This window comes from Nuphar pumila, chromosome 4 (genome assembly GCF_984573655.1).
Source record: "Nuphar pumila chromosome 4, dmNupPumi1.hap1.1, whole genome shotgun sequence".
Classification (NCBI taxonomy): Eukaryota; Viridiplantae; Streptophyta; class Magnoliopsida; order Nymphaeales; family Nymphaeaceae; genus Nuphar; species Nuphar pumila.
In genome coordinates, this window is record NC_143252.1 from 11,200,286 (window position 1) to 11,225,012 (window position 24,727).

A 24,727-nucleotide genomic window follows, 5' to 3' on the forward strand; every position below is an offset into this window, starting at 1 on the left:
AATTTCTTGATTTGGAAGAGAAATTATTCTTTTTATAAGGAGTCAAGGTCTCTTAGGTCACCTGAATGGAACCACTCTTGTTCCACCAGAATTTGTCCCGAGAGAAGAGAAAGATGATCAAGGGGCGAGTTCGATCGTGTATGTCAAAAATGTAGAATTTCTCAATTGGGAAAGGAAAGATCAATCAGTTGTTGCATACATCACCTCAACCCTGTCTCAAGAAGTTCTAGTTGTCATTCCCGACAATTGTACAACGCTACAACTCTGGGAGCGACTGGTTCAGACGTATTCGCAGGTTTCTCAAGCAAGGATGGTTTTCCTTAAAAGAGAATTTCAGTTGTTAAGAAAAGAATCCATGACCATCATGGAATATTTAAACAAGATAAAGACCATCACAGATCAGCTTGCAGTTATAGGATGTGCCGTAAGCGACAATGACATGGTGCAACAAACTCTGAGTGGATTGGGATCTGACTACAATATGATAGTCACTTCACTATTGTGCCTTCCTGCTCTTCCTTCCTTCGATGCGTTACGGGCGAAATTGATTCAGTATGAAATGACTCTGAAGGGATTCTCTGAAGAAACTCACATCCACACAAATTCTCAAGAAGTTTTTGCCACAGGAGTGACTTATGGTAGAGGACGAGGACGAGGAGGACAAGGGCGAAATAAATATAGAGGGTGTGGTCTGCTCCCCACTCCAAATATGTCTGCCCATGCGCAGGGATCAAGATCCGTCCCCACTTGCTTCTTTTGTAACAAAAAGGGGCATATCAAGGCAAATTGTTGGCAGAATCCAGAGAATAAAGGAAAGGGCCCACAGACAGAAACGAAAAGAAAGTTCACAAATACCAGAGATAGTGGAGAGATCAAAGATCTACTAATATCTGTCTTGTCAGAGTTGAAATTGAAACAGAGTGATGAAGGCACTTGGTTTGTTGACTCAGGAACAGCGACTCATGTGACAGGTGATGCAGGTAAGATTTCTAATCCTATTCCTTATTTTGGAAAAAGTAAGATTGTTACTGGAGATGGATCCCACCATCATGTTACTCATGTTGGAAAAACTGTCATTCCCATGTCACATTCTACTCCTACTCTTTCTGACGTTCTTCATGCTCCTGACATTAAGAAAAACATTGTCTCTGTCTCCAAGCTTATTGATGATAATAATGCTTCAGTTGAATTTACTCCTTTCTCTGTGCAGGTCAAGGACCTACGCACGAGGGAAACATTCGTTGAAGGAAAAAGACGAGGCAATATGTATGTCTTTGAAGAAGCTCCATGTCATGTTATCCGCCCTGCTCATCTGAATTCGAAACCTTCGTTAGAGTTGTGTTCATCTTCTTCTGCCAGTGTTTTTAGTATTTCTGAATATAATAAGCCGTTCTTATGGCATAGTCGGTTAGGACATTGTGGGAGTCATTTCATTAAGAAACTTGTCTCTAATAATCTCATTCCAAAAGAAAGTCTTAATGGGAATGAGAGCAGTCATAAGTGTTCCACTTGTCTTTCATGTAAGAGTCATGTATTGCCTTTCCATTCCATTAATAAGAGAGCTTCAAAACCTTTTGAGATTATTTATTCTGATGCATAGGGACCCGCCCCAATTGTCTCTGGATCTGGGAGCATATCTGATCTTTGTTGATAGTTATTCTCGATACACTTGGATATATTTCATAAAGAATAAGTCGGAAGTCTTCTCTTTGTTTCAAAATTTTCTTTCCTTGGTCAAAAATCAAATTTCTGAGTCCATTCAATTTTTCCAATGTGATGGAGGTGGGGAATTCTCATCCCGTGATTTTGTTTCTTCTCTTCGAAATAATAGAATAGGAAAAAGAGTGTCCTGCCCCCACACACCTCAACAAAATGGGATTACTGAATGAAAACATAGACATATTGTTGAAAGTGTCATGAGTATCCTTCATGACAGTCATCTCCCTATCAACCTATGGACAGAAGCCTTTCATTCTGCCGTGCATGTGATAAATAGGCTGCCCATGGTTGTTCTGGAAAATAAGTCTCCTTATCATTGTTTTTTTGGAGCTCATCCTAGTTATCATGATTTGCGTGTCTTTGGTTGTGTTTGCTATGTGCATATTGATCAGTCTCTGAGAAACAAGTTTCAGGACAAAGCCCATAAATGTAGGTTTGTGGGATATGCAGATGACTACAAATGATATAGGTGTTATGATCCCACCAACAAACGTATCAGAATCTCAAGAAATGTTGTCTTTGATGAACAAAATTTTGATGACGGAGCTGATGCAACGAATATGCCAACTGAAGTTTACTATCCGTGGTTGAGTTCAGAACTTTTTGTTGACTCCAATGAAGCATGCTCCTCAGATTGCGTGCAGCAAGAAGAAGAGAGTTTTGAAGACACTGGGACGTTGGGATCACAGAATACAGAAGAAGTACCAGGCAGATACAAAGGCATTGTCTATTCTAGATAGAGACCGACAGCATCAAGCCATTCAGATCATGTCTCAGACAACAATCTGACTCATTCTCGTACTCTTGAGGTCAGAAAATCAAATCGCATACGACATCCCATTGACAGGTGGGTCAGCTATAACAACTTCTCATTGGATTTTCAACTCTTCTTAACTGCTCTCAATAAGGAAGAAAAGCCCACTATGTACTACTAGGTAGCCACTTCTACCAAGTGGGTAGAAGCCATGAATGATGAAATGCAAGCTTTGCATGAATGTGGAACCTGAGAAGTTGTTCACAGACCACCTGACAGAAATGTTGCCGGATGTAAATGGGTCTACAAAATAAAGTACAAGCCAGATGGAACTATTGAACGGTACAAGGCAAGGCTTGTGGCAAAAGGATTCACTCAAGAAGCAGGGCAAGACTATGATGAGACCTTCAGTCCAGTTGTAAGAATGAGAACAATCCGAATTATTATTTCCCTGGTTGTTGAACATGGATGGAAGTTGAGTCAGCTTGATGTAAAAAATGCATTCTTACATGGGGACTTAAAGGAGGAAGTATACATGGAGCACCCCCCTGGGTATCAAGAACAAATTTGTAAAACTCATGTGTGCAGGTTAAAAAGAGCTATCTATGGTCTGAAGCAAGCATCTCGCTCATGGTTTGATAGCTTCTCGCTAGAGATTCAGAAACATGGATTTTCACATTCCATGTTGGACCACTCATTATTTATCTTTAGAAGTCAGACTATGAGCACTCTGTTATTAATTTATGTCGATGATATTGTCATCACAGGAAACTCTGCGACCCACATCCAAGAAGTAAAAGACTTACTAGGTCAGAGGTTTAAAATGAAGGATCTTGGAGTTCTATGCTATTTTCTTGGCGTAGAAGTTGATAACCAGACTCATGGCTTGACACTCACTCAGCACAAGTACACCGTAGACGTTCTGAGCAAGGCAGGCATGTAAGACTGCAAACCTCTGGGAACTCCGAGTGTGCTTCATCAAAAACTTAGCGTTCAGGATGGAGATCTGTGTGATGACCCACCAGGTATCGAAGCATAATAGGAATGTTACAGTACCTCACATTCACCAGACCTGATATTGTTTATTCAGTCAATCAAGTGTCTAAATTTATGCATGCGCCACGTACTGGACATATGGAAGCAGTCAAGAGGATCCTTAGATATCTGAAAGGGACTATTGGGGATGGATTGATATATTCACCACAGTCATATGGCAAAGATGAGCACATACTCACTGTATATTGTGATGTAGACTGGGCAGGAGATCCTAATGAACGAAGATCTACATCAGGATATTGCATCTTCATCGGAAAAAATTTAGTCTCTTGAAACAGTAGAAAACAAAAGGCCATCGCTAGATCAAGCACTGAGGCTGAGTATAGATCTATGGCTGCTGCTACTGCCGAAATCACATGGATCAGGCATCTACTAACCGAAGTAGGAGAAAAGATTTCCCACACTACTTTGCTATGTGACAACCAAAGTGCTATCAACATGTCATTCAATCCAATACATCATAGTTGTGCCAAGCACATTGAGATCGACCAACACTTTGTGAGACAGAAGGTTGAAGAAAAAGAGATTGAGCCTGAGTTCGTCAATACTGAAAGACAAGTTGCAGATCTATTTACCAAAGGGTTAACAAAGGATCGTTTTTGGATGCTTAAAGGCAAGTTGTTCATGGTCCAAAACCATGATCAACTTGAGGGGGGTGAAAAAGGTGGAAAGGATCTGACCCGATCCACGTCGATCCACATATCCATACTTATGTATTGTAACCCACTTAGACTATCGGGTCTGGATACACCAGACCCGGATCCATATCACTGTGTTGTAACATTATAAAAACATCTTTTAGGTCACGATTCTATGAATGAGAAAACAGAAAGCGTAACAGCTGAAAAAGGCCTTGCGTTTCTTCTTCGTCTCTCTCTCTCTCTCTTCTCTCTTTTCTCTACAGGTGAAAAACTTTCAATAGCATTGATAGCCTTTGTATTCATCTGCATACCCAACGAATCTGCACTTAATGGCCTTGTCCTGAAACTTATTTCGCAGAGATGAATCAATATGTACATAACATACACAACCAAAAACATGCAGCTCATCCTAAGAGGGATGTTGCCCAAATAAAATATAATATGGAGAGTTCTGATCCAGAAGTGCCATAGGAAGACGATTTATGACATGAACAGATGTGTGAAAAACTTATGTCCAGATACTAATGGGCACATTGCTATCATGTAACATGCTCATCGCACTCTCGACAATATGTCTGTGTTTCCTTTCCGCAACCCCATTTTGTTGAGGGGTATGAGGGTGAGAAACTTGTCGACTTATTCCTTTATCCCGAAGAAAGGCAATAAACTTGTTTGATGAATACTCTCCCCCACTATACAATATCACAGGAAAACTTTGTTTTGAAAATCGAATGGAATTCTCGAAATATTTGAAAAACTTCATGCTTATGTTTCAAGAAATATATCCAAGTATAACGGAAATAAGAATCAATAAAGATAACATAATAACGACTACCGAAAAGAGAAGGAATAGGTGTGGGTCCCCAAACATCGGAACAAATAATCTTAAATGGCTTTGAAGCCCTTTTATTAATAATATGAAACGGAAGAACATGGCTTTTGCAGAGTTCGCATGAGGAACATTTATTATTATCTAAAAAGGAACATAAACTAGACTCTGGAAGAAGACCATCAGATACAAGGCTTTTAATGAAGCCCCGACTACAATGGCCCAAACGACTGTGCCAAATATCTGGCTTATTACAATGAGATGAATTAAAAACTTCCAATGAAAGGAAAAACAAAGACTCTGAAGGCGAAGACACTGAAGAATGCTTGGACGACTTCAACTGGAGGACTGGGGCTGAAGGCGAAGACATTGAGGGAATCTCCTTGAAGACGTACATGTTTCCTTGTCGCTGCCCCTTAGCGAACGTCTCCTTCGTTCGTAGATCCTTAACATAAACAGAAGAGAGAGTAAATTCAACGAAAGAATTCATATCGTCAACAAGTTTAGCTACAGAAACAATATTCTTTTTAATATTAGGAGCAAGGAGAACATTGGACAAGTGAAGTGAGGACTCTGACATAGGGATATGTGCACTGCCAGTATGACTAATGGAGTGATAAGTTCCATCTCCCGTAATTATACTACCTTTTTCAGAATAAGGCAATAAGTGAGATAACTTACCGGCATTACCTGTAACATTAGTGGCAACACCAGAATCAACATACCACTCGCCTTGTTCATTTTGCTTGATCGTCATCTGTGACAACGCTGATAACAAAAGTTGTTGCACATCTGTAGATGGCGCTTTCGTGTCCACAGTAGTAGCTGACTTATTTTCAATTTTGTTTATTTTTCCTCTATTTTGTAGATTAAACCAACAATCAGCTTTCACATGTCCTCTTTTGTTACATAACAAACAAGTGGGCACTCTCCTCTGATTCCCTATATTAAAAACACCAGAAATATTAGGTGTAGGCAAGATACCACGTCCTCCCTGCTCAAAACGTCTGCGGCCTCTGCCTCCTTGATGCCCTCCATTCCCTCGTCCAAAACCGACAAAAGTGTCCATGACCAAAACTGAATGAGAATGAGCTGATTCATTTCCTTCTGCTCTTTGTTTCATAATTATCTCATGCTGGAGAAGTTTCGCTTGAAGATCGTCAAAAGTAGGCAAGTGAGGAAGGCATGACAAAGCTGTGGTAAACATGTCAAAATCAGGGCCCAATCCATTGAGGAGTCGTTGAACTTTATATTTATCTGAAATAGCACTTCCAATAACCGCCAATTGGTCAATAATACTCTTCAAGCGGCCTATGTATTCCATGACTGGCATGGAGCCTTTCTTCAAATTTTGAAACTCATTTTTTAAGTACATAACTCGGGCTTCTGATATCTGAGAATATGTCTGAGACAACTTACCCCACAGATCCGCCGCAGTGCAATCATCTGAAAGAGTAACCAACACTTCTTGAGAGAGTGTTGACGTAATATAAGCAACCAAAGACTGATCCCGCTTCCTCCAGGCTGTATACTCAAAAAATTAGAGTAAGTTTTTCTGTAACGAGCTGACTCAAGAAATTTGTAGAGGGACCGGAGGACAAGGTGGATGACGAAGAGTAATCCATATCAATGGGACAACGAATAAACGAACAAGACGAATGAAAAAAAAGAAAAAGAAAGTTGGAGATCACTTAATCAATCAATAGAACTTCAATAAGGGATGCACCCGTGCTACCAATAGACGTAAACTGTTATGACTTTTTTTTTAGATTCAGAATCGAGATTGTAGACTGTTATAACTTGCCTATAGGCGTCGCACCGAAAACACTAAACAGTAATAAAAAGGAAACTTTTGTAATCAAAGAGGAAATAAATCAAAAAATACTTAAAAATTGCAGTAGATTTGTTTGCAATCAAAGAGGAGACTGCAATCAAAGAGGGAAAACACGAATCAAAGGGATTGCAATCAAAGAGGAGAAAACTGTCGCCATTGATGTCGAAGGACGTTAATGGTGAAAAGGAAAACTGCAGACGTTAATGATGTTGCAGACGTTAATGATGAAGAAGAGAGACAGATGGTGATGATAATGAGTACTGTGAAGAAGAAGAATGAACGAGAATCAGAAAAATGAACGAGTAGCAGAAGTTACCAGGAAAGAAGAAGAATAGACGAAGAGATGTATCAAAAATTGTTCCTTCAGAGATCTTCAGATCTCGCTGAACACACTTCTGGTAGGGTTCCGCGACCTCTGCTCTGATACCATATAAGATTCCGTGTGGGGTTCAACCTTCACTGCAGAAAATAAAGAAAAGAGAGAGAGGAGGGAGATGCACAATGGCTGGGGCGGCGCGCGTTAACCCGACCTTCAAGCCCTAAGCTTTATAAATAAGCAAATATCCAATGGCTGAGATTACAGAAATATTACAGGAATGTCATTAATGAAACAACATTGAGCATGTGTTAGAATATTTAACGTGCGTATGGATCTGGATCCAGATCCATACGCATACTATATTTTAACACAACAAGGATGCAAAGGATTTAGTTTTTATTTATTCCAATCTTCGATTACTTTGGAGAACCAATGAGGAATACATGTACTGTTTTTTAATTGGTATCTTAGTTATTTGACTATTTCTTAATTCCTTCATTTAAATATGCATGTATTTAACATCTTTGAATTTTAATTGTAATGCAAACAAAGATCATCCAAATTCTGGGATTTAAACCCTCAAGAGTGTGACTTGGAGGGGGAGCATGATTTCACCACTATAAACATGGGCTTAACTGAGCTAAATCTTCTTTTTTATGATGAACTTGATGATGAAGCAGAAAATTATTGGGATCATTATTTCATCGTTATATACGTTGTGTATGATATACTTTTGGTATGCAATTATGCATTGTTTATTTTTTTATTAGTATAATTTACTTCTTTTTTATTGACTTGTTTGATTGTTTTTTTTTCTTAATTCACTTAGCATCAATGTTGTATCGTACTGTATCATACAATACATATCGTTATTTTTGGGTTTTGCGATACGAGTGTGTATTGTACCCATATCGGCCGACACCCCTGTATCGTATGATAAAACTTTGACGCACTTTAAAAATGCCGAAAGTTACTTTTTCATTTTGGCTTTTAAATACCTTTTGAGGGTCAACTTCTCCATTTGTCTAGGAGTCATTATAAGGGAACCCACACACCCTAGGAGTCGTGAGAGCGATTTGGGAGTCGATTCATGCGCTAAGGAGAGGGCTTTTGTGATTTTCTCAAGAGTGCATTTTCACCATTTTTTCACTCAAGAAAGTGGATTAAGGTAAAAAAATCCCTATTATTTGCTTCTTGTTGAGTTTTTTTTGGGAAGATGGCATTAGAGGATCTGGCATAACAATGGGGCATTTAAGTAATGAGCGAAAACCAATTAAAAATCAAGTGCAACTATTGCTAAAATATTTTTTCGAATGATATCTCTCGATTGAAGCATCATTTAGCCGGGACACAACTTAATGTTGTTGCATGCACGTCAAGAAAATTGTTGAAAGTCGTGAAATGACAATGCTAGCAATTACTTGATAGTCTGAAAGAAAAAAGACAAGAAAGAGAGATGAATGAGGCAGAAATGGGGCATGTAGAGCCCTGAGAGGATGCGTATGACGAAGATGAGCTCCCTACTTCTGATCCTACAACCCCTAGCATTGGATCAAAAGCAAGAAGTTTTGCAGCGAAGGGAAAAGGTGTGGCGGGCACATAAAGAAGAGGAAGAGAAAGTAGAGCTACAGGCTCTGTTAAGAGCTTTTTCCTTCCTAGGACTACTCTTAGGGCGCAACCTGACATTCGTACTGCAATGACCCATCAACATTTAGTCGAGTGGGCGAATGTCGCTGATAGAAAATGGTTCTATGATGCTTGCATTCCTTTCAATGCATCAAATTTCTTTCATTTTCAAGTCATGACAAATGTCATAACCAGTATCGGAACTGGATATAAAATGTCTTCATATCATGCTTTGAGAGAAAAAGTTTTAGATACTAATGTAAAAAAAGTGAAGGCATATTGTGATGAGATGAAGCAGTCAGGAAGAGAAACTGGGTGTAGCTTCATGGCAAATGAGTGGACAGACAGAAGAAAGTCAAGGACTTTGATAAATTTTCTTTTCTATTGCCCGAAAGGAACTATGTTTTTGAAGTTAATTGATCTGTCACATACACCCAAGACAACAAGATGTATTGCTCAAAGTTTTTGATCAAGTTATGGAAGAGGTTCAACCTCAAAATATCATATAATTTATTATTGATAATGCAACAAATTATAGGGCAATAGGTAAAAAAATTTAGGTCATTCTTTTAGACCCCGTGTGTTGCCCATTGCATAGACCTCATGCTTGAAGACATTGACAACATAGATTAGATAAAGCAGACACTTGAATGCTACCAAGAAATTACTAAATTTATTTATAATCATGCATCAGTTTTGAACCTAATGAGAAAGTACACTGGTGGTGCTGAGTTGATTTGTAGTATAGTTATTAGATTTGCTACGAATTTTTTGATAGTGCAAAGTCTAGTAAAGAATAGAACTACACTAAAAAAATGTTTTCATCATATGAGTGGAATGCATATCCCCATGAAAGAAAAAAGCCCAGAGAAATTGTATTCAAAAGTGAATTCTAGGATTCATGCATGAAGTTGATGAGAATAACTATACCTTTGGTGAAGGTGCTTCGATTTTTTGAAAGACAGACCAACTATGAGTTATCTCCATGAAAGATAATTTGAGGGGAAAGAATAAATTGTACATACCTATAAGGAACATCATTGACTATAGGTGGACTGAGAAACTTCATCAACCTCTTCACGTTGCAACATATTATTTAAATCTTGTATTTAGATACTCTACTACGTTTAAAATGGACAAAGAAGTCAACAATGGACTTTTGGATTGCATTGAAAGATTAAACCATGAGTATAACATTCAAGATGAAATTCATAAGGAAATGAAAACTTATGATAATGAAATGTATGATATGGCAAGACCTGCAGCCTTAGTTTAGTTGTCCAAGGCGCTAGGCGGAGAGACCCTAAAAAAATTAGGCGAGGCCTAAACGGTACCCCAAATAAAAAAATTAAAAAAAACATACAAAATATGTAAGCAAACTACTAAAATTAATAACAAACATGTATACAACATAAAATCAATCAACAATAGGCAATAGATAAATAATATGTTGTCAAACACTGTAAAGCAATTATATTACATAAAAACAGTCAAATAGATAGCTCATACGCTTATAGATTATATATGAATTAAGTACACAAATATGTATATATATAATATAAACACATAATATTGTAAATTTATAATACATTTTTATGATATGTTAATATATATAATTATATATAATTATATATAATTACACAAAAAACATATATATGTGTGTGCAACTGTGCATCAGACCGAGAGACTACCTCGCCCAAGCCACCTAGGTTCCGCCTTTGACAACTAAGCGGAAGGGTGAAAGGAGGAGGTAGAAGAAAAAAAATAAGGTAAAAAAGAAAAACAAAAGAAGAAAATGAGAGAATAAAAAAAGAAAGATTTTGGGGAGGAAGGCAGAAGAAAAATAAAGAAATAAAGAAAAGAGACAAAAAAAAAACAAAAAAAACAAAAAAAACATGACAATTATATCCATGCAGCTTAGGCATGGACAACCTACGCAATCTAGGTAAACAAAAAGGGCCCTACCGCCTAGACCCATAAGCCTAGCCAGCCTAGGCGCAACTTTTGACAACTAAGCATGCTGCAGTGCGAAATCGTACCACAATGCGTTCAGGTAATTTATTTTATCTATTTCAATTTTAATTTCATATTGTTATTTAGTTATGATGTTTTGTATATTTTTGTTTATGTAACATGAAAGTATGAGAGAGAATCGTTTACGGTGGTTTGGACATATTCGGCGAAGGCCTAATGATGCTCCAGTTAGAAGGATGGAGAAATGGAAAAATATATTAGTTAAAAGAGGTCGGGGTAGGCCTAGGAAGACATGGATGGAGGTGATAGGAAAGGATATGAATGCTTTGAACCTCACCAAGGACATGGCATTGGATAGAAATGATTGGAGGAGAAGGATTCATGTGGAAGACCCATAATGATTTTCTTTTTTGGTTCATATCGCCGACCCCAATTATTTTGGGATGAAGGCGTAGTTGTTGTTGTTGTAACATGAAAGTATGAGTCTTGTGTCATATTCTTAATTGCAAGATATTTAATATTTTGCATTGTTCTTGTGAGATATGCATGCAATATCATCTATGATTCTATATTAGTTGAGCTTGGATGATGTCTTATGGAGCTCATAGAGACATAAATGCTTCATATGTAATTTTATGGTTGTATTTTGTGCAATTCATCATTGTTTCATGTGATATGATTTCTTTAAAAATTTTGCTAATTTTTTCTTGTTTTTTTGGATTTTTTTATTTTTTTATTATGAATTTATGATATTTTACGATAAGATACGGTCTTAATTTGGACCTAACCGATACGGGTAACGATACAATACTTACAATCTTGCTTAGCGTAGCCATAATATATTTAGGTTGATTTAATTGTGGTGTTATTTTTTATTGATGATGAATAATAATTGTAGATTGTTAATTTGATTTATTGCATCAATTTATGCATGATGAATTGATGATAAGATAAAAAAAATTATTTCATTAGTGTTAACTTAAAATTGTTAAAAATTATATATATAGCCTCCCCGCACCCAAGTTTTCTTAAAGTGCTACATCGCCGCACCTGCACCCGTGTCCACACCCACACCTATGTGACATAACTGATATGATATTAGGTCGAGCTCGAGCACAGATCATGAATAGAGTTGGGTTATAATGGGTTTAAAAAAAGGGCAGAGGAGACAATGTGCAGCCCTAATTTAAATCTAGAAAAAAAAATAGAGGATTTTAATTGACTTGAGATGACATATGTCATGATTGACCATGACAACACAGGAGGCGATGTGTCTTCCCTCCTCCCTCTATCCTTTCTTGAGATTTGAGGTACTCTCTCTCTCTCTCTCTCTCTCTCTCTCTCTCTCTCTCTCTCTCTCTCTCTCTCTCTCTCTCTCTCTCTCTCTCTCTCTCTCCTACTGGGTTTATCGGGTCAATCAAGCTTGTGTTTTTGAGCTTATAGGTGGGTCATGTACATCAGCAAGGAAGCCCAACCTGATAACAATGGGATCAGGCTTTTGGCGGATGTCCAGAATCCAGATCAGTCAGGTCTTTATGGGGCCCATTATCGGACAGCCACCCCGAGAAACAATATACATATAGGCAAAGATGTAAAGGAAAAAGATCTCCTCTACTAACTTGTATGCTATGGAAGTTCCTACACTTTGTACAGAGAAGTTCCTATGCTTTATGTTTTCTTTAGTGCTTGTGCTTAAAGAATTAAATTTCGTCTTGAACACATCTAGGTTGTCATTACTATAAGATGAAACCCCTATAAAACCTTCCCTTTTCAAGAGAAAATAAAGAACATCAATGCCACTTAAGCATGAAAAAATTTGATTATTAATGAGCCAAATAAAAAACAATATCAGAGCAAAAACTACTCACAAACGCCACATCTTTCTCACATGTATCACAAAAGAAAACCAAAAAAGACCAGAAAGGAAAGTACCTTAAGTGCTGTTTGCTTCCGTAGAATATCATTTGACTTTATCATAACTGCAGCAATCCAAAATGTGACAAAGAAACCTGCAAGTCCTTCCAGTGAAAGTAAAACATCACAAATTCAGAAACATACACCCATAGTCCTTCAGACCTCACATATAAGACCAATTTCTTTAAATGATATAAAAGTCATGAGATAATAATTGTGCGAGATTTAAGAAAAATGTTTTGAGGCTCAACAGGGAATTTTTTGCCAAAAACAATGGTTGATTATGGTACACCTGGATAACAGTGGGAAACAGGAAAAGACGCTCCCCTTTCCCATGGCCTCCCGCTTCTCTCTTCCCACATCACTAAGCACATCCTCCTTACCACGGATAAGGGATGCATTAAGGATTCCAGTTCTTTTAACAGGAATCACTTTTTCCCACCATTCCCAAGAACAAGGGTTCCGATCTAAAAAAAATACAGTTCACTTTGTGCACAGGATTACTTGTTTGTTTGGATTCTGTATTTTTCTGTATTTGCCCACAAAAACTAAAGCAACTTTATTTCAGGCTCATAATCGGAAATAGTAACCAAAGAAGACCATTTAAGAAATCCTCAAATCCAAAACATATCTATAAGAACCAAATTACCAAAATTCTCCAGGGTTGCAAATTTAGTCAGACCTCAACCATGTAATTCAGAACCACGGGTTACACCACCTATTCCATATTCAACAAAATGTCTTAAACATAATCAAAACACCACTTAATCAAATCAAATGCATATAGCATCCCATCATTAGAAAATACGAATCATCGAATCCTGTAATTCAAAAATACCAATAATTGCAACCATAGTGTTCTAACCATATTGCCGATGGGCACCTATCCGTTGCTAATTTTTTCAATGGTAAATAACAAAGAACCAGCACAGAAATCATAATAGAATTGAAAAACAGAAAAGATTGACAAAGAAAGAATGGTTACCTTGCAAATGCTGCCGAATGAACACAACCAACAGAAGAAGGGTGAAGGGCAGAATCTGTTCTATCCACCGAGCCAATTGCTGAATATCATATCTCTGGTAGGACGAGTCCCGTCCGTTCGCCATCCCGGCCGCCGCAGCCGTCCCACTGGCAACCTCGCCCTCCGTGCCCTCACCCAGCGATCCCGGCCCAGCATCAGCCACCAGCGGCGAAGAAGAGGACGCGACCTCACCAACCCCGCCTGGCACCGCAGCCTGCATATCCCCCGAGGCCCTCCCAGGCTCCGCCGTCTGGCTCCCCATCCCCGTCTCCGCCGCAGAAACCCTAACGTGCTCCTGCTCCCCGGCCCCAATTATCCTGATAGACACCTCCGCACCTCCGTTTCCCGCCACGGGGTCGTTCGCCCGCTCCCGGAAGCTGCTAATCGCGCCGCCGCTGCCGGCGGGGACCAGGGGCTCGGCCTCGTGATGGGGCGATCGGCCTCGGAATATGCCGGAATATTCAATCAAAGCGGAAAGAGGCGCCTGGATGAAATTGGCGGCGGAGAAGTGGACGCCGTAGCGCCTACCGGCGAGGCCGGCGCCGGAGGTCCGGTAGGCCTCGGGGCTGGTGTTGCCGCCGGAAGCCTCCATCCCTCGCCTCCCACCTCCCCCCAAAAAAGCCCTAACCCTAACCCTACTAGCCCTGAATCGGAGTATGATTTGTTGGGTAAATCCCCCAAAAGCACCGAAGAAGGGGGCAAGAGAGAGAGAGGTGGCACACTAGGGATGGCGTCCGTACAAGAGGACGAGATGGGGAGAGGCATTCATGGAATAGAATCCCCACTGGAAAAAGAAAAATAAATAAGAGAGGAAACGAAATCAGGAAAAAGGGTGAGGAGAGAGAGAGAATTAGGGTCAGGAGGAATTTGAAGAAATTTCTTCTCTCCTCTCTCTCTCTCTCTCTCTCTCTCTCTCTCTCTTCTGTTTTTTTTTTTTCTTTTCTCTCTTTCTCTCAATCCTCGTTTTCGTTTTTCTTCTCGTCCTATTTTTCTTTTTCCACCTGAGTTTCTCTTTCATCTTTCTTTAGAAAAATTTACAGACACACGCTCAACATTTGACATATTTACAAACACACGCTCAACCTTTGGAATTCTACGGATGGGCACCTGGGTTTAAAAACATGTTATCAAACAACCGCCTGACAGAAACTCTGGTGGTTTAACTGTGATCTGAGCGTAGTTCGCAATTATAAAAAGTCTTATTTGCCCTTACAGTCCTTTTCACCAATTATCTTTTTGTTTCCTTTCGGCAGAATGAGTGTTTCCACCGATGATCTTCTGCTTGACTGCCTCCTCTTCACTGGGAGAGCAGATCAAGTGATCTGCCAAATCACTTTTATACTTCACCATCCACAATGTACACAAGGACCATGAAGCTCTTGTGGGATGAACCAATGGATGATATGAGAAGTTTTTCAAAAGAAAGCTTTTCGATTGTTTGCGTAGCATGAGAAAAACAGTGGGAAAACGTGAAAAATGAGAGAGGAAGAGGAGGGTGGTGGTGAGATGGATGGTGGAGAGTGTACAAATAATTTTTTTCTTGATAAGAATTTTCTATCAAAAAATGTACTTTTTATAAAAACTTTCATCCAAAAAGTCTCTCTTTTGGAAGGGTCAGAAAATCTTTAGGGATTTTCTATTTTGCATCATTTTTTTCACACCTTTCTCACTTCCAAACGCCCCCCTAAGAATTCTATACGTTTGATTTAAGGCAACAGATTAAAAACAAACAAACCTATCAAGAAACTATTCTTCTAACAAAAAAATACCAATCAAGAGAGCTATTCTTATAACAATCAAGAGACATAAAAGGGGCATTCTCTGCAGAGGTGGAGCCCTCTGTGTGCCAAGGGGGGTCTTCATTTGGGATATACAGTCTGCCCAAGAGATCTAACGCCTCTCATCCTGCGCTTCTCCTGCGCATGGCTTCCTCTGCTTGTGGGATCACTAGGTCGCTTCTCAGGTCAACCCTCGTTGCCCCTCAATAAGGTACAACCCACAAAGATAACTTTTGATATGAAAAAATCCTCCATCCCTGAAAGGAATAATTTTTTATCAAAAATTTGTATTTTTTAAAAAAACTTTTTTTTTGAAAAACATTCTCTGATTTGTAACAGTTAAAAAAATACTTTTCCCTTTACTACTTTCACTTTTCCTACTATTTTCTCACTTTCAAATGTGCCCTAAAAGTAAAGCCAAAGTTATGGCATTGCCACATGTACATGTTGGGGGGTGTTTAGGAGATTCTATTGGGGGAAGGTTATTGGAATAAAAAAGTAACACTATACCAAAGTGGTAACAGATGAAGCAGGACCTTTTTATCAGGTTGAGTGATCACTAAACAATTGCTTTTCCTATTCATCCTAGAGAGAGAGAGAGAGACAAGGATATGAATTTAAGAGTGTCAACAGGTAGGACCTTCAGCCAATTCCTAGTTTGGATTCAGATTTGAGTTGGAGATATTGATACTGGGTTCAAACCTATATGTCCAATTAAATGTATCAGAGAAAAAACCATACTCCAGTCCTATAAGCGCTACATAATCCAGACCCTGTAAAATAGCATTTTCTAATAAAAAATTATGGATCTTAATTGAAACTTAGCCTGGAGTCTGATACAGGGATGTAAATGGTTAGATTCGGATAGAATGTAGCCAATACCAGATTCGACTAATCGCATGTTGGTTAAACGGGTTTGAATTAAGATGAAGAAAAACTCATCCCCTATCCAATTTTCTTACATGTAATTGGATTCAAATATCCATTGAACCCATATATTTGTCCAATTTGGTAGCAAAAAATCAAAACTATATCTGCATTCAATTATAATCGGATATTGTTTAGGCTTACCAAATTCTACTAAACAGAGCCAAATTCGGTGGGATGTCAAGTAAAATCCTTGACATCCCTGCTCTGATATGAAATTTCATAAGCCATACCGGGCTTTGAATGCTAAATAAATCTCGTAACTTCATCCAACCCATTTCTTTGTTACCAAACACTGACCCTGCGGGATCTGATACAGGTCGAGATCCAATCATACCCGACCTGTTGACATTATCTTTTCCCAAGTTACGACATCCTTCTTCTCTATTCTCTCATTGGCTACAAGATTGTCGAATCACATGTTTCATATAAAAAGTTAAATGTTTTAAGAGGGCATCATTGACTTTTATAATTTTATATACTTATAATTGAGAAAATTTTACTTTTGAAAGGAATATTGGAATAGGGAACATTACGTGTTGTGACTCTTAAAATATTTGCAATTAAGATATCGTAGTATAAATATTTGCAGTTCACATCAAAAGCTTGTATTATTTGCACCCGAGTTATGGACTGGGAGAGGATAAGGACCCAACGTTTCCATGAAAAGCTTGTACTAAATCCAATCTCATTGATCTAATAAACAAGCGAGCTCATCTTAAGTAGGGGTTTGGTTCGGACCAAGGTGGTATCAGACTTGGACTCAGTTTTCGGGTATCATATCGAGTCCAAACTCGGGTTTAATCAGGTCCACTATAAGAAAAACCACACACGTACCCGATAAGAACGTGAACCAGACTCAGACCATACACAATAAAACCATAATTTTATCATTTTTACATTAAAAAATTGTGGGTCTTGATCGAAACTCAGGTCGGGTCTAGGTTTGATATAAAATTTCACAAACTATACCTGGGTTCATGTATAAATCGAACCTTCAGGTCTGGACTCGGGTCTTAATCGGGTCTTATTATTTATCACCATACCCACCCCCTATAGGGTTTGGTTAGGGTTGGTTCCGGGTAAAACCAGGCCCATTGACACCCCTAATCTTAAGGTGCCTTAACAAGTTAAGCCCAATCATAAGCCTAGCCATATTAAGAGTTCGATAAGCTTGTGTGAGATTTTGTTGATATATTCAGGGCGTGTTTGATTGATTATCTCGAATCTCAAATCCGAAGGTCTGATGTTTTGTTGGGAGATGCTGATGGAGCTCTTTACTCAAATCCATGGTAACAAAGCAATGTGTGCTAAATCCTCAAATTGTTGAGAATCTAAGATTCAATTTTTTATGCAAACTCATGGTTATTTAACCTAACCTAAGGGTTAGGTTCCTTATACATTTTTGGGGGATAATCCAAGGGAAAAAAACTCCCATCACTAACCACACATTGGTAAAACACTATTCAAGAGGTTGATTTGTTTTTCATGGATGGAGATTTCATGTTTAGTTAATAGTTTGTTTTAGTGGATTCTTCAATAAGTCTTTGCTTGGGAGCCTTGCATTGATAATGGAAACACTACTTTCATGTGTTACCAAAATATTGTTTTGCTAGAACATTGTTTTGAGGATGGAGTTGTAACATCTTGTGAATGGTGTTTAAATGTGTGTTGGAGTTGTCAAGTGCCAACAACTTGATTCTCAATGCAGTGTTTTGGCAACACCACCTCTCTCAAACGAAGGATAATTTGAGAGCATTGGGGGAAACGGCAACATACCACTAATTCAACCTAAAAAAAATGTGAAGGTCATTAGTGAACAAATCTGTACACTCAAAAGTTGCATAAGACAACTTAAATGTTCATCTCAAGTACTCTTCTCTAACGTAGTGGTAGTTCATCTATATATGTTTTGTTCATTCATGTAAGGTGTGATTGCTCGCAATGTTGATAGTACTCTTTTTGTTGCAGCACATCTTTAAAGAATTATAGATGACGACTTCCATGTCTTTAAAAAGACATCGCAATCAAATAATCTTCATAGTTGTGGGTGTCATAGCCCGATATTCAACTTCTATCCAAGACAACGAGGTCTTTTGTTGCTTCTTGTACCTCCAACGTATTAAAGAGTCTCCTAAAAATATACAAAATCCATTAGTTGAGACTTTATTTGTTAAGGTGTCAATCTTGAGATCGATGCCCTAATTGGTTTCTCAGAAATCATGAAAAGCTTGGGCCCTTTTTGATACGCTCATAAATCTTGAGAAACCACAAATGTCATGATTAAAGGGAAAAATATGTTCCCGATAGGGGTGTCAATAGGTCGGGTTAGGTTTTCAGACCAAGGTGGAACCAGACCTAACCTAAATTTTCAAGTATGGTATCGGTCCATACCCAAGTCTAATCGGACCCATAGTAAGAGAAACAATAACCGGACCCGATAAGAACTACATGAACCATATATACCAGAGCCAGACCCAATAAAATACTAATTTTATCATTTTTACATTGAAAAATTGTGGGTCTTAATCAGGTCTTCTTATTTATCACCATACCCGAACCTTATAGGGTTTGGTTATGGTAAACACGACCCATTGTCACCCCTAGTTTTCGACGATCGGAGGCAGTGGGTGGGTTCAATCAAAGGGAGATTACCATCAAAAAACATGAAGGAGAAGAAAGGAGAAAATGTGATCCAAGAGAGAAAAATTTCTCAAATACGTCTAAGATAGATTCATTATAGAGTTAAGTCCCCCTTAAATAGTCTAGGAGTGGATCAGGTCTAATATGGATTTGATCCAGTACAAATATATCCAAACCAAAGCAAATACGAAAGCAAGTATGAATCAGTCCAAGATGAATCTATTCTCGACAAACCAAACCAAAGCAAGAAGTCAAAAACTCAACAAAATACTCGACCGAGATACACACAGGTCCAAACAAGAAGAAATGGATCTAAATGATCTAAACAGAAAAAGAACAAATTCGGGTTGGTCGGGAACAATTCATCACCCTTAAAATGCATGTGTTATATCTCATGTGTTAACATTTTCTTTCATGTTAATAACCAATTTTTAACTTGAGAGCATATGTGTTTGATCAATAAATGTATATGTGATTATGATACAGACACGACCCAACTACGTGAGGTTGGTCTTGCAAATGTGCATTCAGAAGTGATTAAACCTAAATGAGAAAATAAATTTTTTAAAAACTATTTTTAATGTTTTTCAAAAATAAAACACTAACTATGCGAGACTCACCTAAGACTATATATATATATATATATATATATATATATATATATATATATATATACATACATATACATAGATAGTCTTAGGTGAGTCTCGCATAGTTAATGTTTTATTTTCGAAAAACAACAAAAATAGTTTTCAAAAAATTGTTTTCACATTTAGGTTTAATCGCTTCCGCATCATACACTTGGCGTGTATGTGCATTTGCGAGACCAACCTCCCATACTCGGGTCGTATCTACATCATTTTAGTATCAGAGCCCTAGGCTAAGGTTCATTCCTTTGAGAGATCCTACGTGGTTCACCATGGCTTGGTGACGAGGTGAACGTAGTTGCGGTGACTACGTTCATGATTATGAAGCTAGGGGTTGTGTGAGAGATTTGAGGCATTAAGTTGAGGACTTGACTCATAGGGTTCAAGAATTTACCCAAGACCGAGAGCGTATTAAGGCACAAACTAGACAATATGAGCGTCAATTAGGGCAAAATGGTAAAACCCACTTTCAGGATCACATGAATCCCATAAAAACTATCAATATGATTTAGATTATGAGTTTGTGATTCCTACTAGAATCTCATTCGAGTGGATCACATGAGTCATTTAGGAGTATGCAGAATAGGAAAAATAGAATGGAGCACTTGAGTCGTTTAGAGCGTCGTACGGGTCAAGGCAATAGAACCTACCTCTCGGGATCACATGAATCCCCACATGGCATGTCGAGTTTCCCAACTCGATACGATCCTCTCAAAGTGTCATATCATGCAAATTCATCACATAGAAATACGAGTAGGGGTACTTGTATGTCGTTTTCATCATCCACACTCCAACCCAACCCATCTTCATATTAACATGTTGCATTTAGGCTTAGGTTCGCTAGTGCACTTAATGCGAGTTATGAGTTCAAAGACGAGTCTTATCTTGATCATGGATTAGGACTAGGGCAGGCTGGCCTCATTGAGATTTGAGGCCACTAACTACGGCATTCATCAAATCTTTTAATAGGATGCATTAATATCAGCTAAGAATATACCTCTGCCGTAGAGAAAGCAAATAACGGTTCTGACACTCCCGATGAACATGCCCGCACGAAGAAACCTAAAGGACCAAATCCACCAAATTTTGATGTGGCATCTCCGTTTGCTGCAGAACCATAACCACCAGCTTGATGGATACCAAAAATCCATCGTGACACAGACTGCACATAATCTCTAACAACAAAGCCAAATCTGCATCCCTACCAACTGCAGTACCTTCCTCAATGTGAAATAGAAAATTTTTGATCTCCCTCCCCATAAATGTCTTGGCTTTATTGTATTGTCAGAAGTATTGCCCCCGAAATGGATTATGGTTAAGATAAGCAAACACATCAATACAGCAATAGAAGACGTGTTGTCATCAGCATCATAGTATGGCATACTTACGAGATCAAGAAAATGTTCAACTTCAGTTCGTCTTCCACCACGAATAACCACATTTCCTGCATTCCGAATCAGCTCCACCAACTGCATTGATATTTCCTCCAGACGTGTCTACCATATGATTAGAGACTGGTAAATTGTCTAAGTCCTTTTGACAAAAGCTCATCCCATGAAGGTGGGGCTTTCTCAACAAAACTTGTGAAGCAGGATTTCTGTTTTCCATTAAGGTGATAGCAATATTATTTATGTATTTAAGAACATCCATTAGCTCAAAGCCGAAAAAAACCAGAACCATAACCACAAAAAGACTGCTTACCTCAAGATGTATCATATATAATACAGGGCTCTTGAATAATATTAAGCAAGAAATGTGAATTTTATATAATATTTTTTAAACTATTTTAACTTTTTTGGTGTAGTATATATATACCTAATTAGTAAATATGGACGATATAATGAAAAAAAAATTAGGGCCTCAACTTCTTTTAAGCCGCCCCTGATTAGGACCTCAGTTTGATGAGGAAATTAAGGATATTCTAGAAGAAGTTGATGATGTAGGGTTGAGTTTAGAGCCCCAGTGAGATGAGGAGATCGAGGATGCATAACCTAATTCTAATCCTGAGGTAGAATTCCTAAGTGTCTAAGTGGTTGTCCCAACCTCTGTCATTTTCATGAAGGAGCCCCATAACGAACCTTCGCATGAAATTCTTGGCGATTCGATATTCCACGAGGTTGATGAGGAAGCCGAAAAGGATTCCCTACCAGTTTTTGAGGATATTCCTATTATTGATGAGGTTCACAAAGAACATACATGAATTAAGGATGCACCTATTTTTGATGAATTCGAGTATTGTGAGGATCATCCATGTAACACCCCAAAATTTATCTAATTTTTTAGGCAATTTTTTTAAACACGGTGAAAATATTCAAAGTGAAGTTGCAAAATCTTGGCTAATTATAGATAATTTCACATATGACAAAAGCACTGATATAAATACCATTCAACTGAAATTTAACGAGTTATTACATTCTTCAAACAAAACAAAGTAAAAATGTTTGAAACAAACAAAACAAAATCCCAGATCATCAAGGAAAGATGTGATCTTCGTAACTCCAGTTTAGACTCCAACAATAACTTTTGTTGATTAATCTTCCTAATATGTAAATTGTTAATATTTGGGGTCAGACTTCACAAGGCTCAATAGAAAATCTCTTTACAAGGTACATAAGCAATGTATCAGGCATATAAGAGCACACAAGATTTAATATTTTAGTATTTCAAGACAAATACAATTAATATCAGAACATGTCTTAAAACACATTTTAATCAATCATAGTATATCAAAATAATTAAGCACATGCACAAGCAACTAATATAGAAACATAAAATTGTACAGTTAAAATTTATGTTTCACTTTATTAACCTCCTATGACTATGCACAATTTTCATACGTTGAGATAGGTGAGACCATTCAGGGGTTGATTATGTATTGACATTTTAATATCCTGAATGACTATCTGAATCAGATTCTTAAAGAAGCGGTATAATGACCGAGAGATAACCTTTAAAGGCTAAGATAAACAGGATGCATCCGACTTCTGCAGAAGTTACAGGACCCACTCGCCTAAGACAAAGATTGAGTAGTTCGGGTCCTCTAACTCTATGGGTAGAGGATCATCAAGTTATTGCTGCTTATAGCATAATAATAACCATTGTATGTTTCAACAACAAAAACTTAACAAAGTTTGTACAATCTATCCTCTTTAAGGTAGCCCGATGTTATATGAGTATTCATTTTTTTCTTTTTAATTTGATTCATTCAGGTTATCTGTACCGGCCTCTCTTGGACAAAGTAGGGTTTGGAGAACTTGAGTACCACTTTAGGGTACACAATCTTATCAATATGAAATGCCAGATTGCATACTACACCAAAAGTGTAATCAAGAGTATTACATTATGTCTGGTATATTCCGATCACCCATCAAATGAGCTCATGATGTATTTACCAATGAGTGTTGGAAGAATGCCCTAGTATATTTAAACGGCCAGGCATTTGCTAAGGTTTGTGTGTATATAGTTATTTAATTGAATAATTTAGGTGTACACATTATACTCCATTGGTCTTTTTCAAATCACTACCCAATCTTTGGGCAACACACACCCAAATTATCATGAGTGCTCGTGTGACACTCCAAAGGTTATGCGAAACCTCATACTCATCTTTGAGTCTTAGTATAACCCTGCAAACATTCGTTGCAAGGCGACACATCTGTAAATTATACATTTGATAAGACAACTTCAATGAATGAAACCTATTCATGTCACTTATTTCATGAAGCATTTATAGACGAAGCAAACATCACAATTGTCATATTATGTGTTTCACAAACCTTTCATGTAAATAATGCATTCATTTGGGCATACAACAATAATTGAGACATGTTTGTGAAATTACACATGTATGCATATTTTCACATGAAATGATGGTCAAACTTATTCAATTTATACTTTTCTTTAGATTATCATCGAGAACAAACATTCAAGATCTATACTTAATTGAACTTATGCATATTCAAGTAGTTGCCATTAGCATATGACCAAAAATATCTTTTTCTTTATGTTTCTCTCTTTAAGTCCAATACAAATGTATATTATATTAATTTTTCTTTCACTTGATTCATAATATATATATATATATATGTGTGTGTGTGTGTGTGTGAACCATATATATATATATATATATCACTACAAGAAATCTGTGGATTAGCGACAGATTAAATTCATCACAAATTCGTCGCTGAACAGTTTAGCAACAGATATCTTTCATCGCAATTTCCTAGTCGCTAATTAGCGACGGAACATATTCGTCACTACTTCCATCGCTAATTTGCGATGGATTAGCAAATGCCATGATCCATCATGAGTCCGTCGCTAATCCGCAAGGATTTGGTTTCGCGACAGATACACATCCATCACTAACTCTATCGCTATTGTAGCGATGAATTACAAATCGGTCGTAAAACATCGGCCGATTCAGTTTTGCGATGGATAAATATCCGTCCCTAATCCATCGCTAAATTGGAGTCCGATACTAATTAGCGATGGATATTATTCGTAGCTAATCTATCGCAAAAAAATTTAAAAAAAATTGTTTGAAATATAAATATCAAAAAAAAATATTTTGTTATACAATTTATATATCCTGTGTATAAAAAACAAAGTACACATAAAAAATACATATACAAAGCAGGTGAAACAAATTTAACACAAGTTACAAGAGAAAAATTTTTATCGATCCACTATAATCCTCACAAAGTTCTAATTATTTATAAATGAATATATACAAAGAGTTTTGTTTGAAACAACAAGAAGGCGCAACAAATTCAATACATGAATCTAATCATCCCCAAGATTCGGAGCATCAACCTCTTCATTGTCTCGATCTGGCCCTTCATCCATGCCTCCATCAGCTTCTCTACACTGATTATCTCCAGCATCCTACAAGAGAACCAAAAGGTTAGTATTGATAAATAAAATATATTGAAATAAATCATATGCAATGCACCGAATCTAAAGCAATCAAAGTAACATAGATGAATGACACATATACTAACAATAAAGTGAAGGACATTAACATAATTTAGATATGTGTTCTA

General features: G+C 37.7%; 1 protein-coding gene across 2 annotated transcripts in view; it reads right to left on the reverse strand.

Moving 5' to 3' along the window:
• The window catches only part of LOC149839365 (uncharacterized), a 41,557-nt gene extending 26,904 nt beyond the window's left edge, over positions 1–14,653 (reverse strand). Inside the window, exons 1-2 of one of the 2 annotated variants that reach the window (XM_090002507.1) lie at positions 13,652–14,653; positions 12,685–12,761 (exon numbers count right to left, since the gene is read on the reverse strand). In XM_090002507.1, coding sequence (XP_089858633.1) covers positions 12,685–12,761; positions 13,652–14,282 — 708 coding nt within the window. In that variant the 5' untranslated portion in view covers positions 14,283–14,653. The remainder of the gene's footprint in view (positions 1–12,684; positions 12,762–13,651) is intronic. The other variant, XM_090002508.1, reaches the window with a different exon arrangement.
• Positions 14,654–24,727: the final 10,074 nt, after the last annotated feature.